Here is an 18,416-nt window from a genome sequence, read left to right as displayed (position 1 = left end):
ATCAAGTTGACATTGAAACTGCCATGTTGACTTTTGTTTCATAAATAATTTCTCATATAAAAGTTTAAATAAATAAATAATGCATAAATCAATTTAAAAATAGCTTAGTCTTTAACTGTCCATTGAAATCCATTGCATTGCATAGTCAGTTACTTCAAGAGCCTCTGCTGCTGAAGAGTCTCACCTCAAAGTCACATTGTCCCTTTCCAGAGCCACAGGTGGGAGATGTTCAGTCATGGAGGTAACCTGTTAGTCTCCTCAGGAAAGAAAAGTTCCTGAGGATTTGCACTCGAACGACTGTCCAGGCACACCTGTTGTACTCCTTGGACTTGAGGTACTGCACGAGGTTGAAGTAATATTTCCTCAGGTGAAGATCGGTCGTGTCTCCCATAGTGGAGGTTTGCTTCTGCATTATTTCCTTCTGGATTGGCTCCAGACGATTCATCTGCCCATAGAGTTCCTCAAGGAGGTGCTCAATGATGGTGTTAGACCAGCCAGTGCTGGAGAAGTCTCTGGTGAGAATATGGAAGATGTGCTGGAGCATCTCATACATGACCAATACGGCATCTTCCTTCTGGAACTGCTGTGCTTGCTTCATCTCCTCAGGCATCTGGAAGTCCATCCTGAACTCGAGGCAGTGTTGAGGAGTTGAAGGTAACTGCCACAGGAGTTTCTGGCACACTGCAAGGCTCTGCCCTTGTTGGAATCGAAGCAAGCTGTAGCTCCTGGAAAGAGCTGTGGTGGAGAGACACAGCAGGAGAACCATCTGGAGGAGGCACCGGTAGGTCATGGTGAAATCAGGCACAGGGCTGCCTGTTCTGCTAGAAGGTCCTGAAGCTGAGTCTTCAAGAGTTTGCAGAGTGAATGTCCTTCTCCTTGAGTGTGGGCTACTTAAACAGGATGGCCCTCCATTCTTTCTATTTGAGAGGAATTTCCCACTTTCAGTTCTCCCTTTCACTTTTCTCGTGTCATTTGAATTATTCTTTGCCTCTAAAACTCTTTTTCTTTAAGCTCCTTGCTATTTTAATATATATATACCACATGGAAAAAAGATAGAGAAACTGAGAATTTCTAATGTTTTTTAAAGTTTCAATGAATTGCTGAATGTTAAAGAAAAATATAAGCCAAATCTTTTGAACTAGATTATTATAGGATTCTTTCATTTTGAAAAGATTTTTCTTTTTCTATTTTCATATTATGAGATTTGGGGAGAGGGAGGCTTGTTTGTAAGAGTTTCCTTTTTCATAAGAATTAGGTTTAATTCTCAAATCTGCCATTACCAAACAGCAATACTTGCAGTTTATGATTTTTAAAAAGATACCTATTTTTTTCTATCTAAAAGAGAATAATGTTAAACTAAGTTGATGAACAATAAATACACAATATATGTATGATTTAAATTAAATACATGCAGTTTATGATTTCTAAAATGGCACCTATTTTTTTCTATCTAAAATAGAATGATGTTCCTAGAGGGGTGGGAGGGGGCAGGGAGGTTCCAGAGGGAAGGGACATATGTATACCTGTGCCTGATTCATATTGCTATATGGCAGAAACCAACACAATATTGTAAAGCAATTATCATTCAATTAAAAATAAATCTATTTAAATAAAAAGAAATAATAATGCATATTAAAAACAAAATAGAATATTGTTAAACTAAGTTGTTCTGAATATTTTTGGAGGCCTTAGCCATGAGGAGCAAGACATCACATAACTTTATCAACTTTGTTGTTGTTTTTCAGGTGCTAAGTGAGGACCGACCTTTTATGACCCCATGGGATGCAGAATGCCAGGCTTCCCTGTCCTTCAGTACCTCCCGGGTTTGTTCAAACTCATTATCACTTCATGGTAAATAGATGGGGAAACAATGGAAAACAGTGACAGACTTTCTTTGCTTGGGCTCCAAAATCAATACAGGTGGTGACTGCAGCTAGGATTAAAAGACCACTTCTTTTTATATGAATGTGCAATTTAAATTTTTCTGGAGGCCACATCAAAGGAGTAAAAAGAAAAAAGTTAATTTTAACAGTATGTTTTATTTAACAATATATCTAAATGTTGTCATTCAACATAAACCAATGTAAAATTATTACTGAGATAATTACAATCTTCTTTTTCATAGTGCCTTCAAAAGACAGTACATGCTGTTAGTCACAGTACAGCTCAGGCTGGACTAGTCAAGCGCTCAGCTGGCCGCATGGGGTTGTCGGCTCCATGGTGACCAACACAGCTCAAGATGGAGGGAGCAGTAGGAAAACAAGATCAATATTAAAAATCAACCACTTCTTTTTATATGAGCAATTAAAACATGGAAAATGACATTTAAAAATGATGCCATTGACAATAATACAAAATGTCTACTACTGAGAAACTGTCATAGCCAGAGGTGGCTAAGAAGACGTGGCAATTAAAGGTAACGGGGCATCCTAAGTGACATCCCAGAAGAGAAAAGGAGCATTAGGTAAAAAACGAAGGAGACTGGGAATTCCCCGGAGAGCTAGTGGGTGGGACTCCATGCTTTCAGGGCAGGAGGCCCGAGTTCCACCCCTGGTCAGAGAACTAAGATCCCACAAGTCTCAGAACCAAAAATAAGAAACTCAATAAAAAGTTGCTACAACCAGAGTGTGTGTGGGAGGGGGCCGGGGGAGGGACAGGCATTAGGAGTTCTTCATAAAGTGTAGACTGGGTAATTTTTAATAATAGTTTGTGACTGGACTGGCTCTTTGTGGCAGCAGGCGGGCTTTCTCCAGTTGGAGCAAGCGTGGGCTGCTCTCTGGCTGAGCTGCTCGGGCTTCTCCCTGCGGAGCTCTCTCCTGCTGCAGAGCACAGACTCCAGGGCCCAGCTCAGTAGTTGTGGGGCACAGGCGCAGGGGCCTCACAGCACATGTCATCCTCCCTGAACGGGGCTGGGACCCAGGTCCCGTGCACTGGCAGGTGGGTTCTTAACCGCTGGCCCACCAGGGAAGCCCTAGACTTTAATCCTTTTGCATGTAGCATTGACAGGCCCAATTACCTTCCCTTTTGGCCTCTAAGGACAAGTGTATAATTGAAATTTGATTCAAATTCGATGGCCAGAAACTAATGAAGAATCGAAGCTTTCTCTGTTACATTGAGATTGTCTTTTTTTCCACCTTGATCATCAATAAGGATTAAGCAACTTGCCCAACTAATTCTTCTTCTGAGTGAGCAAAAGACATGTAAGCATGTGATGAGGTGGTCAGCATCCGTGAGAAGGGAATACAGAGTCTACAATAGAGACTGCCAAGGTCACCTGTTACTGAGACTCACACTGTCATTGAGTGAGCAGATATTTAGCAAATGTTTCTTAACCACTTCATAAACAAAAGAAGCAAATGCTGCCAATTTATTGGACTATTTTTAAAAAGGCTCTCAATAAAGTTTTGCTACTGGCTTGATTATATATTTTTCACTTTCTTTCTGAGGGTTTTTTCCCCAACATATTTATTATTTACTGTTGTTGCAAGAATGACTGAAACAGTTTTTTCATTACATTTTCTACTTTTTAATGGACTACGTTTTCCTTGCATTTTCATACACAAACATATATCAAAATAATTTTGGTTTTTAATCTGGCTAACTTTACAAATGCTAAATCTAAAAGTATTTGGTTGGATTTTCAAATTTTTAAATAAATATATATTGTCTGCAAAATCTCATGGATGGAGGAGCCTGGTAGGCTGCAGTCCATGGGGTTGCTAAGAGTCAGATAGGACTGAGCAACTTCACTTTCACTTTTCACTTTCATGCGTTGGAGAAGGAAATGGCAACCCACTCCAGTGTTCTTGCCTGGAGAGTCCCAGGGACGGGGGAGCCTGGTGGACTGCCGTCTATGGGGTCCCACAGAGTCGGACACGACTGAAGCAACTTAGCAGCAGCAGCAGTATATTGTCTGCAAATAAAAATTTTAAAGGACTGAAGATGTCAAGGGTGATGATCATATAGAGCAACTGCTATTTGGTGTATGAATTTGTACTTTACAAAACATTTTGTAGCATAGTTGAAATATGCATAGCCTATGATCTAGTAACTCCAGCAATCACCCTGGGAAAAAATCAAGTGAATACGCATCAGGATGTAAGTAAAGAACATTTATACCAGCACCACTGATAACAGTACTAACACCAAATGACATAAAATCCCTTAAATGGCATAAATAGGTAAGTTGTTATCTATGCTTATAATAGGGTTGTTAATAACAAGATGTAAGAAGCACAATAAATGCACAAACAAGCAGTGAGTAAGAGAAACTCAACTCAAAAGAAAACACAAACCATTTGTATAAATGTATACAAAATTTACAAATAGGCCAACTTAAACTGGAGACATTTTGCTCAGCAACCTAGAGAGCTCCTGTGAAGCTTCAGGACCACAATGGAAAGTCTGTCTCCAGCTTGAGGGAAGAGCATGTCTTCCCACCTTCGAGCTGCGGCCTCGCTCTTGCCCTCTCTCAGCACCTGAGGCTGACTGTGCCCAGGTTGGGGTGGCCCTGTGCTCACAGCCAACAGCTGGTAGGCCCAGAGCCCCTCCTCAAGCCTCCCACCTGGTGTGGAGAGGGACAATGTGCAGAGGGCTCTAAGTGCTCCTGGTTGCAGTCTTCTCTCTTGCCCTTTCTAACACCCTGGACATCTTGTCACAGGCCTTGGATAGACTCATTGTGCAATTATTTTCTAGCTCACTTCAGGAGAAGGCAATGGCACCCCACTCCAGTACTCTTGCCTGGAAAATCCCATGGACAGAGGAGCCTGGTAGGCTGCAGTCCATGGGGTCGCCAAGAGTTGGACACAACTGAGCAACATCACTTTCACTTTTCACTTTCATACACTGGTGAAGGAAATGGCAGCCCACTCCAGTGTTCTTGCTTGGAGAATCCCAGGGATGGGGGAGCCTGGTGGGCTGCTGTCTTTGGGGTCACACAGAGTCGGACATGACTGAAGTGACTTAGCAGTAGCAGTCAGGATGCAGCTGGAACTGGGTACTTGGCTGAAGGCCTCTCTGCCTAGCATTCTAACTCCTCCAGAACATACCCAATCAGAAGATCCCACACTCTGCACCCTTGTCACTCTCAGAATGCTCCCATCAGAGGGTCGATGGCCCAGGAACAGGCAGGAGCAGCGCAGGCCTTCTTTTCACTGTTTCTTGCCAGGACCCGCTGCTGCTGGACACTGAGACTGGCCCTTTCAGAACATGCCCGTCTGCATCAAGCCTGCATTTACTTCAGATTCCAGGCCTTTCTCTGAGCTGGACTTTAATTCTCAGAACCACTGGCAGGGGTGCAGTGAGTCAGGCTAACCCAAGGTTGAGAAAACAGTTAAAAGGGACAACACATTGGCTGCAGCTGCTGAACAAGCCTTAGAGGCCCCCCTCTGCTGACACATGAGCAAGTCCCACTGTGTGGGTTCTGGGTTAGTTTCCTGTCTCTGAGGCAGTTTCTGAATCTTCTTTAAAGTGAAACAGCCCAAAGAAAAGCCATCTACATACTCAAAACTGACAAGTGACTTGAGTTTTGTTTCATCATCAGAGATTGCGTCATGAACCCCAAAAGGCAAAAATAGCAAGGAAGTTGATGCAACAAGTGAAAAGGAAACTAAATGCAAGCTGCCAAAAGGGATTTCAGGATCCAGCCTGGGAATCCCCTCTGGCCTGGCCTCCTGGCTGAGTTGAGTGCTCAGAGCAGAGGATCCTCCTGACTGCCTGCCAGATGCGTGTGTCTTGCTGACTGATTCTCTGAGCTCCTAAACTCCAGGAGAACCAAGAATCCAGTGAGGGTGGGGGTGAGTCTTGTAGACAGCTGGCCTGTGTGCCACGCGGGAATGTTTCCGTCTTGAACTCTGGGTATTGTTGCAACCTGCTTGGCCTCCTCATCCCAGTGAATGGCTATTTCTCCCCTCACTGTGTGGTGGTTGAGCTGCAGGAATGTGTCTCTGAACAGCTCTCTGGGAACTGCCTCATCTTCCTGACCACAGACCCAGAACCTCAGGAAATAATCTTGTAACCAGGTTCAAATAAAAGAGTTAATATGTAAGGTGCACTTGGGAAGTGTCTGGTATCATGCTGAGCGTGTGCTATCAATTAAGGCAATTAGCACACTTTCAGATAAGCTTTTATGATTATCTTAGTTTTGCAGTTAAGACATAATGCAGCTATTTATAACTAGGCAATCTATTTTTACGGACTAATGAAGAAAAATCTCAAAGACCTATTTGCAAGGAAACATACATAAATGAGAAACTGAAGTATATGAAAAATCAATATTTATGTGATATAGATTTGTATGTCCATATGTATAGATTAACTACATAAAAAATGTCTAGAAGGATACACATTAAATTGTTAACAGTATAGGATTCGGGTGCATCCTCCTAGAAGTCAAGGGTAGGCACTCCTTTGAATGAATTATGCAAAGTTTAGCGATGGCATGTGTGTTTAATATATATAGATAAGCTTGAGAAACCCTTTTACTTCTTTAGAGTCACATTTCTCATGGCAGCTACTGGTTCTGCATGGCCTCTCTTAGCTGTCTCTGCAGTCCCCAGCCTGCCTTGTTCTTCTTGCCTCCATTTGAACAGTTCAGGAAGACTCTTTTCTCAGGAATGGCCAAGTGTAGAAAACTTCCTCCCCCTTCCTCATCCTACTGCAGGATCCTAGACTCCACAGATGCAGATTGACCTCCCATGATGTATGTGCTGCTGCTGCTGCTAAGTCGCTTCAGTCGTGTCCGACTGTGTGCTACTCCATAGACGGCAGCCCACTAGCTCCACCGTCACTGGGATTCTCCAGGCATGCACACTGGAGTGGGGTGCCATTTGCTTCTCCAATGCATGAAAATGAAAAGTGAAAGTGAAGTCGCTCAGTTGTGTCCGACTCTTAGCGACCCCATGGACTTCGGTCTACCAGGCTCCCGCGTCGCTGGGGTTCTCCAGGCAAGAGTACTGGAGTGGGGTCGCCATTGCCTTCCCTGCATGATGTATGTGGCTCTCCACTAATCCTTGAAGGTTCTCCGGTTCTCACAGGCCCCAATCAGGCACCTGAGTCCATGACCTGGCCTTTTCTCCACCAATCTCCCTCCCTCCTCTAGTCTATGTCTCAAGAATCACATTCAATCCCCCCTCAAATTGTCCATTGTTCCTTCTATGACCCAGGGTGGGTAACCCCGTTCCCTCTTTATTAAGGTGAATTCAGTATAGGTTTATCTTGTAGGATCAGGCTTTGGGTTAGATTTCATTCAAAGGTGTGTGCAAGTCAATTTGTTTTTTTCAAATTACTTTTATTTTCTCTACCGAAAAACAAGAGTAGCCTTATACAAAATAGAGTACAAAGCAGGTATCTTATGAATGATAAAGATTTAAATGCTATGAACAGCCTAAATATTTCTGATATTTAAATAAATAAATATTACAACTTTTTAAGATATGGAAAATGGATTCTTAAATCTGTTTTAAACAGTTATGGTAACAAAACCTTTAACCTACATTTAAATAATCCCATATATTAGCCATTACTTATATTTCATCTGACACAAAAATAGAGTTAAAGGTTGCACTTTCAGTCTTAGAAAATAGCCATTTAGTTGACCAGATGAACTGTTTTCAGATTCAACGCCTTCTTTATTTCCTGAGTTTTCTGATGAGCTTGTTGGCAAAGACCAAGCACCTTCTGATTTCCACGCTGACAACCTCCCAGGCACAGCGGCTGTATTCTTTCTCTTTGAGATACACACTGATTCGCTGGAAGTAACTCTTCACAGCCAATCTGGAGTTCTCACTGCCTAGAGGTGACTGTTCTGGTGTCCTTCCCTCCCTCAGACATGCTTCCAGGTCCTCCAGCTGCTGATCAAGTCCCACGAGGAATCTGTCCAGGAGGCTCTCGTCCCGACCTGCAGAAGAGCCCGTGGTGCTGAAGAGCTGGAAGGTTTGCTGGAGCAACTCATGCACAACAGCTGTGGCTTCTGTCTTCTCAAGCCTGGTCCCGTGCACCAGGGTCTGAGGAAATCTGAAGTCAGTCCTGTCCCTCAGACAGGACACAGTGGGCACTCTCTCCATCTGACTCCAACATGTGAAGCTTTCCAGATTGCCATGGCTGGCAGGCAGCTCACAAGGAGCACATGGGGCTGGAGCAGAGCATCACCAGGGCCCACAGCACAGAGACAGGGAAGGCCACTGGGATGCTGGGGGCTTGCAGGACCGCCTGCAGGGGAGGTCTAGGCAAGTTCTGAGCATTTGGGGTGATGGGTGGCTCTTAAAGAGTGAGTCGAGAAACTTTCATTTTCTGGGTTTTATCACATTTGCCCTTTCCTTTCTTTTTCTACTCTTTGTAAAGAAATCAATGGACGTGCTAATTTTTGCCATGAGTGCCTAGGTAGGGGACATCAAATCATGCGTACCACTGTGGTTCATAGCTACACAGCCTTATGTTATGCTTTTCACACCTCCTTAGTTGTTCCTGGGAGAAGAGTCTGATCAAAGTCAGAGAAGGGAGAAATATTCATAGAAAAGGTGGCTTTTCCAGGTCACCAAGAAGTGTTCAGTATGAAAACAGCTTATAAGAGAAGCTTTTGATTTTTCTCATTTTTTGTCATTTACCCTTTTCTCCCTTCATTAAAAAATTTCATTTATGTATGTGCCTTACTATATCAACTGAGTAGGCCTTGGGATCACTGGAGACATTATAGGGAATAATATCACAGATATCATTTGTTAAAAATGAGTTATTTTGCAACTGTAATCCACAAGGCACTTTTTAAGGTGCTGGTTGTCCTAAACAATTCATGTTTGCCTGTGTTTATTTCTCTTTCTCCTCTGCCACTGCAATATTCCTCAGGATACTTTGCTTCAGTCTTTGTGTGATAGTGCAGATAATCTCATCTTAGATATTTCACGGGAAAGTGATAATCTACCATACACTCAGGGATACTGAGGTTGCGATTACATTCAGTCCTTGTAATGGCATGTCTTTACCAATTCTGTAAGGTACAGATAATTTTGAATAATATTTATGACAGAAATTTTTGCATGCAGCCTCTCAGCAAAGTGTGTTTAATAAACATGACATTAATCTTCAGAGCTTCAGAGCTTCCCTATGAGATAATTACTATAATTATTGACATGTTTGCAAATAAGGAAAGTGAAAACTCAGAGAGATTACTTACCTTGCTAACAGTCAGGATTAACTGCATAAGTGATACTTGACCACTGTACTCTTCAGCCTCCACGTTATTCCTCATTAACCTTAAGCATTCCCCTTTAGCTACATCACGCACAGTTGTAATTAAGTAATCCCTCTTATTATGTAACATTTTACTGCCCTGAGAGATTGTAAGCTCCCTAAAGGCAGTAATGGCACAAGTGGAGAATCCAGGAAGGTGTGTGTCCCTGGACAGAGGGGTCTCTGTCCCATTGTTGTTTGTCACTAAGGCATCTCTGACTCTCTTTGATCCCATGAACTACAGCACACCAGGCTTCCCTGTTCTTCTCTATCTCTCAGAGTTTGTTAAAATACGTGTTCATTGATTTGATCCAAAGTGATCGAATTATCTCATCCTCTGTTGATCCCTTCTCGTCCTGCCCTCAATCTTTCCCAGCATCAGGGTCTTTTCCAGTGAGTGGGCTCTTCCCATCAGGCGGCCGAATTATTGGAGCTTCAGCTCTGTCCCAGAAGTAGTTCTAAGAGAGCTATCCACACCAAAGTTTGAGTAGACCTAGTATTAGAAGACTGTTTCAGAAAATGAGAATATTCTGAAAACAAATATTGTAAGAGTAAATTTAAATGGCTTTTTTAACTTTCTGAATAGTTTCTCAAAATATATTCTCAGGTGGAAACAGACTGTCAGAGTTGTTGTTTAGTTGCCATAATCGGCCAGGTTCCTCTGTAGATCTCAAAAAAAAAACACCACTTGAAATACAGGATTGGAACTTATCAGGTGCAAAGGGAACTGTGTACTCAGCCATTGTCTAATGATTGTTACATCCCTGGAATGAGCAAATGGCACTTTTGTGATAATGAAGAATAGGAGTTGGAAAGGAAGACCTTACTAAGTGTTCCTCTAAAATAGGAAGCACATTGTCAGAGCAGACAGCTCGGTCCAGTGCATGAGACAGTGGACATGGGGCAAGATCCCTGGGTTGATGTCACAGCTCCAGCCTCCACTGCCTGTGTGACCTGTGGCACTACGGTTTCTCCTCTTAAATGGAACTGATCATCATAGAAGTTTCACTGGATTTTTCTGAAGATTGTAGAACGTAATGTACTTCTGACAATGCTTGGACATATAAGCATTCTGTTAACTGTTCCCACGAGGCAGAAAATTCACACATCCATCTATGGAAACTGGATAGAATTTCCCTGAGATGACCTGTTTCCCTTCCCTTAATGCTCAGCTCGCTGGTCAACATTATCACATCTAATCTCATCTCTGCGTGAACATGATGTGCTGTCCAAACACTACATCTAGTAGCTTCCAGGGAACAGCTGACCTCTCACACATGAATAAAGTGACCGTCCAGTCTGTACCCGACTCTCTTTTCAGGGTGAGTTAATAGGTCTATATCCTCAGAATCCAATAACCTCCACAAAGAGTGAGAAATGTGAACAGACAAATAAAGATAAATAAATAGATACTGGGAGTTAGCAGAGCGGTCCTCTACCCTTTTAGGCAACACTGTGCCTAAGAGCCTGCCACCCTCCTTGGCTCTGTCTGCAGCTAAACAGTGTCACATAAGCTGCTCTGAAATCTGTCGTCTGTAGAGCTCTGCATCCCTGTTTGTGTAGTTAAGTGAGATTTTGTCATTTGGCAGAGATGTCACTGTAGGTTTTCAACTACATCATTTACTTTCTCTTTACTTAGGTGTGTTACTTCTTCATTCACGGCTTACTTTTACTTTCTAGAAATGTTGAATGAGTGGAAAGTTTTGATCTCTTGAAAAATCATGAAGGAAATACATTAACTGTTCTATTCATTTCCGTTTTCTGTTCCTGTTTTTGCAATAAACCTCAAAGTGGAAATGGAAAAGATTGTAGGAGCATTAGCACAGCTTTTACAAACTGAGATACAAATGACGAAGAAGAGGCAGCAATACGAAAACTGTATAAAAGTGCCTAAGAAAAAAGTGAGTTGCTTGGACATGGCGGGACAATGGCCTGGGCTAAGAAGGCACATTCTAACCACTTGAGCACTTGGACAGGAGCGGTGGTTACACTTGATTTTATTAATTTGAACTTAGACGAGCATCAGGATTTAAGATGGAAGTGTTGTAGTCCCAAATTCTATTTAAATGTTCTAATTGTTGAAACATTTCTTTTGTATTTAGAATATTTCATTCTGTGTATCACAATTCAGATTGTATGCATGGAAAACAAAACAGAGAGGATGTTTTGGAATCAATATGCCAATCTCAATCTCAATAAATAAATTTTCCATTATAATAGCAATATCAAAAATTCAAATTTTGAAAATCTTCAGCCCTCATGTAAAACAGAATCTCTATAACATCTATTGTTTCCCTGGCCTAAATTAACCACCTTTTTAGGGAAACAATTTGAGGCACAGCTAAACCAGACCCCCCAAAAAAATACCTATACATATGTAGTTGCATTAACATTCAAAAAACAAAGATCATGGCATACAGTCCCATCACTTCATGGCAAATAGATGGGGAAAAAGTGGCAACACTGTCAGATTTCATTTTCTTGGGGTCCAAAATTACTACGGATGGTGACTGTAGCCACAAAATTAAAAGACTCTTTCTCTTGGAAGAAATTATATGAGAAACCTAGACAGTGTGTTAAACAGCAGAGATACCATGTTGCCAACAAAGGTCCATCTAGTCAAGGCTATGGTTTTTCCAGTGGTCATGTGTGGATGTGATTTGGATCATAAAGAAAGTGAGCGCCGAAGAATTGATGTTTTTGAACTGTGGTACTGAAGAGGAGTCTTGAGAGTCCCTTGGACTGCAGGGAGATCAAACCAGTCAATCCTAAAGGACATCAACCCTGAATATGCATTGAAAGGACTGATGCTGAAGCTGAAGCTCTAATACTTTGGCCACCTTCTGAGAAGAAACCGACCCTTTGAAAATGACCCTGATGCTGTGGAAGATTGAGGGCAGGAGGAGAAGGGAGCAACAGAGGATGAGATGGTTGCTTGGCATCACTGACTCAATGGATATGAGTTTGAGCAAACTTGGGAGATAGTGAAGTATGGGGATGCCTGGCATGCTACAGTTCACAGGGTCACAGACAGTCGGATATAACTAAGCGACTGAACAAAAATATATACACATATATAAATACACACACTTGTACAATATATATTAAATAAGTATATACATATGTGTTGGTACTTTAACATAAAAGGGTGAACAGCAAATGTTTATTGAATTGCTATTGTATCCTGTATTATTTATTTTGCTGCACCATAAATGTTACATCATCAGCAGGATAACGGCTAGACTAATTAAGTGACTGTTAGTGGTATTAATAGACTAAGCATAGTAATGTGTCAAATCCTTTATATAGTGTTCCATTATTTGCGATTAATTTTATCTCTTAACTCTTTGTGGATACAAAAATTTGTTTTTGTTTTTTTTGTCCTCGCACACAGCATGTGTGAGTTATTTTTTGAAGATCATTATTAGGAAGACTGTCTTCAACTTTCCATTTGCAATATTTAGAAGATCAGGATGAGGCTCTTGGACCTGGACCCAAAGGGAAGACTCATTCATCAAGTTTTCTTCAGTCATCCTCAGGTAGTTGCAAGGAACTGCCTGATTATTCTTTTCTTGTCTCCCTAAGGTAGTAAGGAAACAGCCTGTAATGTGTCTACACTGTGGATTTTTCCCTGCAGGCAGTGCCTTCGGGGATCAGCTTGGAAATTTCTTTCAAACAGCCGATGATATTGTGAACTATGACAGGCATTCTGGTCATTCTCCCCAAAGCTGAACTTGGAGAAAAAGCATTTGGTTCAGATTGTATTTTAAGGAAGTGTGTGCAAGCAAGAACAATCCTTGTTCCCCTCGACCCCTACCAGAACTTCATTTGAGCAAATAGTGCAAACGTGAAACCTGGCCTCATGCCCTGTCAAGTACAAACTAGCACGTTCCATTGGCACTTGCCACCTACCTACAAGGATTAAATCATGTGCTCTTGCAGCTGCTGATTTTCAACAACCCTGGAAAGGAATCTCAGGTGGAAAGCAGAAGTGAGGCATTCTGTGTGCAGGGAAAACTGGCAGAACAAGTCTTCAGAAGGTGAGCTGTTTTCAGGAGCCTATTTTAACTCAATTGTTCTTCTGTCTCCTAACATCTAGAAAAGCATGGAAACCCTTCATGGTGACGACTGCTTCTTGTGACTCCAAGAAACCTTCACAACACTCGCAGAAAATGTCCACAAAAAATAGGGACATGATTCCATGTATTGCCTCTTCACCAAAATCACATATATCCCTCTGTGTGTCTTTGGAACAGCTTCTCAGTGCTATCTGAGGTGCTGTCTCCTGGGCTGCAGTCCTCATTTTGCCCCCCAAACACTTAACCTGCATCTTTCGTGTTGTGCATTTTTGAAAGTCAGCACCCTGAACTTATCTCTTCATCCATTCATCACCCAATAGTTTCCCAACTTGCTTGCAGTGAGATTCCCGAGAGGATAAATCCAGGCCATGGAACGTGAGAGGAAGGGCTCTCACCCTGCATAGTCCTGGCACTTCGAAGCATCCCCTGTGAGCCACCAGACTTCATGTCTTTACTGCCAGGTGTACTAGATCCAAGTACCACAGACAAACTTGGAGTCACATATTGATGATGGAAAAAGCCACAGAACAGAAGGTACCCATGTCCCTGAATCACCCTTTGAATGCGAGCAAACCAGAAGATTCACCTGATCTGGAAGGCCTGCATTGTGCTCTTCAGAGAAGGAAAGATAAGTTTCTATGATGATGAAAATCCACACAGTTTATTCTTTATGTCTATAGCACCGAGACTTAACTGAAAAAGATATTGAAGAACAGAGGATCCTGGACACCTGTCCATGGAAAGAAACTCTGGACTCCGAGTATAGAAAATACCAGCCCCACAGACATCAAGAGATCTTTTCAATGATGATCACAAGATCTTTATGCAAGAAAAGACATTCTGTTCTGCTGTCCACACCTGCTTCTGAAAAATCATGATTTTCATTTCGGTGTTCAGTGCCTGAGGAAGTACGAGCTGCAATTGCTTTGGAACTGGAAGCAAACAATAATGGAATTCATTAACGAGCGTTACAAATATAAACACCCTTATCGTTGCCATTTCTTTCAGAATTCGTACATGAGGGAAAGGCACTTTTCATTTCCACTCTGACAGCCTCTCAGGCAAAGTGGCTGTATTCCAGCTCCCTGAGGTAGAGATGGATGCCCTGGAAATACTCCCTGGCAGGAAGTCGCGTGAGAACAGCACAGATTGTCTCCTTCCATCGGCTCCAGCTGTTTCAGGCTCTGATCCCGGCTGCAGAGTAGCACGGCTGTCCTCTGTGATGAAGAGTTGGAAGCTCTGCTGGAGCATCAGATAGTGGTTGCAGGGGCCCTGAGTCATCTGCACTGGAGTGATCATCTCTTTTCCGAGGAAATCTGAAGTCGGCTTTGTCCTTTAGGCGCGACTGAGAGGAGATCCTTTGCATCTATTTCAGGAGTTTGAAGATTTCCCTGTGTTTCTGGCAGTGGATCCCAGGCTCGTTCCAGCGAAGAGAGCAAACAGGGATGGCAGCAGCTCCTTCCACCAGCAAGTGGATATGGGCCATAGAGAGTGTCAGTGCTTCTGCTGACGGCCGGGAGGGGGCGCGCGAGCACCGCGAAACGATGAGAAAGAGCGCTGAGATGGACCCGCAGACCGCCTGCTTCTCCAGGCAACCGCGAGAGCGCGCATGCTGTGGATCCGTCGTTTTTGCTTTCGAATCGCAGTCGTAGGAGGGTTTGCAGTTGACTCTCGTGGGGCTGCTGGAGAGACAGGACGCAAAGGTTCCACAGAGTTTTTAATAGGAGCACTGATTCAAGGGTGCGCATATCATTTGCTCTTTTGTGGAAAAGGCCTGGTTTCCGCTGTCCTGAGTAGGGAGAGAGAATATTGCATTTTCGGAAAGATTCCCTGAGTAGTGGGCTTTCTTCCACATGTCAGCTCGAACTGGCCATTTTTGAGGAAAGGAACCCCCATGGTGGGGTTTCTGAGTGAGATGAGGCTGATTTTACAGATTGGGGCTCACTTCCGGCGAAGGGAACCCACAGCTCAGAGAAAGGGACCGGCAGCGGTGATGGGATTATCGGCGATGCGAGGATGGACAGCGCTGTGCCCTAAAGTGAACCTAGAGGGTGAGCAAGACACTCCTGGCCGCCGGCTCATATGGGCCGTTGCTGACCTAGTGAAACGAGGTATCCGGGAGGAGACAACCAGCTGTGTCGTTGATGGGGGGTTGGAGGGAGCGCGGCGAACACGCATAAATCCCGCGTTGGCTTAAAGAGGATAAGCTGTGGAAGGATGGGAGGGGGTCGTGCACCAGGTGAAACTCGGGGGAGTGGGCGTTGCGCACACGGAGCGCGGCGGCTCAGAGACTATTCGCTGTGGGACCTGCTGGGGCGTTGCTCACACGGTCGAATCCCGCCGTGGCTAGGAGGCGCTTTGCTGTGCGATGATGGGAGAGCGTTCGGCACAAAGGGGAACACAGTGGCCGCGATGAGACTATTGGCTTTACCACGATTGGGGGGCGGAGTGGGGGCCGGCACGGAGGGTCGAATCCCGCGGTGGAGCCGAGACTATGTGCTGTGGGACTATGGGAGGGAGTTCGGAACAAAATGAAACACAGTGGCCGTAAAGACAGTATCGGCTACGGGGCGGTACCCGGCGGTGGCGATGAGCCCATTTGCTATGGGACAGTGTCAAGAGTTGAGGTCAAATTTAAACCCGGCGGTGGGGATGAGGCCTTGGGTGATCTGAGTACCGGGCAGCGTTGAGGAAAAGTGAAACACCGCCGGGGAGATGGGATTCTTGGCGATGGGAAGGCAGGACAGCGATGTGGTGCACAAAGGGGAAACCGGCGGCGGCCGTGAGCCTATAGGCGATGGGACCACGGGCGGACGTTGGGCATAAAGGGGAAAGCGGTGGTGGCTCTGAGAAGAGTGGACGGCGTTGCGGACAAAGTGAAAGCCAGCATCGGCGATGAGACATTTGTCTACGCGGACTATGCGAGGGCGTTGGTCACTTAGGGGAGCCTGGCGCTGGCCAGGAGACTATTCCCTATGGCGCGATGGGAAGGCGTTATGCACAAAGTGGATCAGGGCGGTGGGATGAGAGCTTGCGCGATGTCCTTGGAGTTGAAGTGAAACACCGCTTTGCCGATGAGCCTATAGGCGCTGGGACCATGGGAGGTCGTTGGGCAAAAAGGGGAAGTCGGCGGTGGCAAGGAGTCTTGCTTCAGAGGATACATAGCAGTTGCAGACAAAACGAAAGCCAGCGTGGGCGTTGAGACAGACAGCTTTGAGACCATTGGCTTTGGGACGATGCCTATAGGCGATGAGACCTTGTCAGAACATCGCAGACTCTTGGCTGTGGGGGGATGGGAGGGCGTTTCTCACACAGGGAGCCCTGCTTGGCTCTGAGACGAGGAGTCCTCGGCGGACAAAGTGAAACCGGACGATGGCGGAAAACTGCTGGTGGTGGGACGATTGGACAGCTTTGAGACAGTTAAACCCTGCGGAGGGATGAGACCACCGGACGACGGATGGGTGTGGTCCACACAGGGGACCCTGGAAGTGGCGACGAGACCATTCGCTGAGGCAGGATGGAAAGGCTTTGGGCAACACTATGAAATACGGTGGCAGCGCTGAGGCTTTTGGCTTCGAGTTGACGGGACGGCTTCGCGGACAAAGTGAAAGCGAGCACAGGTGATGAGACAATCGGCTTGGGGCGGTGGCACCGCGGTGTGGACAGAGTTAAACCCGGCGGTGGGGGTGAGACTGTGAGAGATGGGACGATGGGAGGACCTTGAGCACAAAGCGGAGCCAGGGGGAGTCAGTGAGGCTATAGGCTTAGAGCCATTTTGGACAACGTGAGAAACAGCCAAGGCGATGAGACTGGCTATGGGACCCTGGGAGTGCGTTTCAGCCAGAGGAGAAGTCAGCGGTGGCCAGGACACAAATAAGCATGGGACGGTTTGGGGGACTTTCTGGGGCTGAGGAGGAACGCGGCCACCACCTGGGTCAGGGACCAAAGAAGTGTGCGCCCCTGGAATGCTCTTGAATTTTCAGGGTCTCTCAAGGATTCGGCTTTGAAGTGGGGGAGTAAGTCTTGAATAGCTGAAAACTAGGAATATTTTAAAAAGCAAAGCACTTTATTTGTTTGAATTAATTTTATATTGAATATATACTTATTTTGAAAGAAATATCTCACGTTTCCAATTTTATAATAAATTTATAGAAGGTATTTTAACTATTAAGCATAGAATATTAAAATATATTTGTATATAACTGTACATTTTATTAAACTTTATTTAAACTATATTTTCTGTGTACTAAAAGTATTTAATATCGTTTTACTTTTCTATCTTTCATGGATGTAAACTCAATATTTTCAAGATGACTTTTCTCTTATTTTTAATCGAGTGAATTACCATCTTTGACAATTTCTAATGACCCTCAAGACAGTCTTAAGTAATTTTCGACTCATGTTCCTGAAACCTCTTTCTGAGGACTGCGTTGTTGGAAATAAGAGTTGGAGTATACAAGCAAATGAGGACATTTAGGTCAGAATTTTTCATTTACTTTAGTAAGAATTTTATAAATTAAGTGGAATTTGCCCAAATTTTATTGGTTTAAAGAAGTCTTACTTTGTAAGATTCTCAAATGTAAGGTGGTGTATATTTTACCCCAATTGATAAAAAAAAAGAGAGAGGAAAAAACTCCCACATCATATAGACCGGCCCTCTGGCCTGAGCTGTTTGGTACATTTAAAGAAGTGAACAAGACAAGCGCAGGTAGACTGTGTGGATACATGGAGAGCATGCATATAACTCGGACATTCCTCATGGCTGCCATGTATTTTAAATTCCTCAAAGGCAGGGTCCAGAAACTCTACTACTCTGCAGGCTTGTTTGGCAATGAATGTCTCCAAGGTGCTCTGCAATTTTTAATCTGTGTTGTCACAAAAATCAAATTGACATTGAAACTGCAACATTGACTTTCATTTCATAAATAATTTATTTCTCATATAAAAGTTTAAATAAATAAATAATGCATAAATCAATTTAAAAATAGCTTAGTCTTTAACTGTCCATTGAAATCAGTGCCTTGCATGTAAGTTACTTCAAGAGCCTCTGCTGCTGAAGAGTCTCACCTCAAAGTCACATTGTCCCTTCCCAGAGCCACAGGTGGGAGATGT

The 18,416-nt window shown here is 43.9% G+C and overlaps 1 protein-coding gene and 1 pseudogene across 1 annotated transcript; both read right to left on the bottom strand.

The window, feature by feature from the left end:
* Positions 1-229: 229 nt before the first annotated feature.
* On the bottom strand, positions 230-790 carry LOC138081398 (interferon beta-2-like). Its single transcript, XM_068974541.1, has one exon. The coding sequence runs from the start codon at positions 788-790 to the stop codon at positions 230-232; it is 561 nt and encodes a 186-aa protein (XP_068830642.1).
* A 6,838-nt stretch (positions 791-7,628) lies between these two features.
* On the bottom strand, positions 7,629-9,244 carry LOC138080685 (interferon alpha-2-like; annotated as a pseudogene).
* Positions 9,245-18,416: the final 9,172 nt, after the last annotated feature.

Source organism: Capricornis sumatraensis, chromosome 6, assembly GCF_032405125.1.
Source record: "Capricornis sumatraensis isolate serow.1 chromosome 6, serow.2, whole genome shotgun sequence".
Lineage (NCBI taxonomy): Eukaryota > Metazoa > Chordata > Mammalia > Artiodactyla > Bovidae > Capricornis > Capricornis sumatraensis.
The sequence above is the reverse complement of the archived record's forward strand: the minus strand, read 5'-3'. Positions and strand labels throughout refer to the sequence as shown.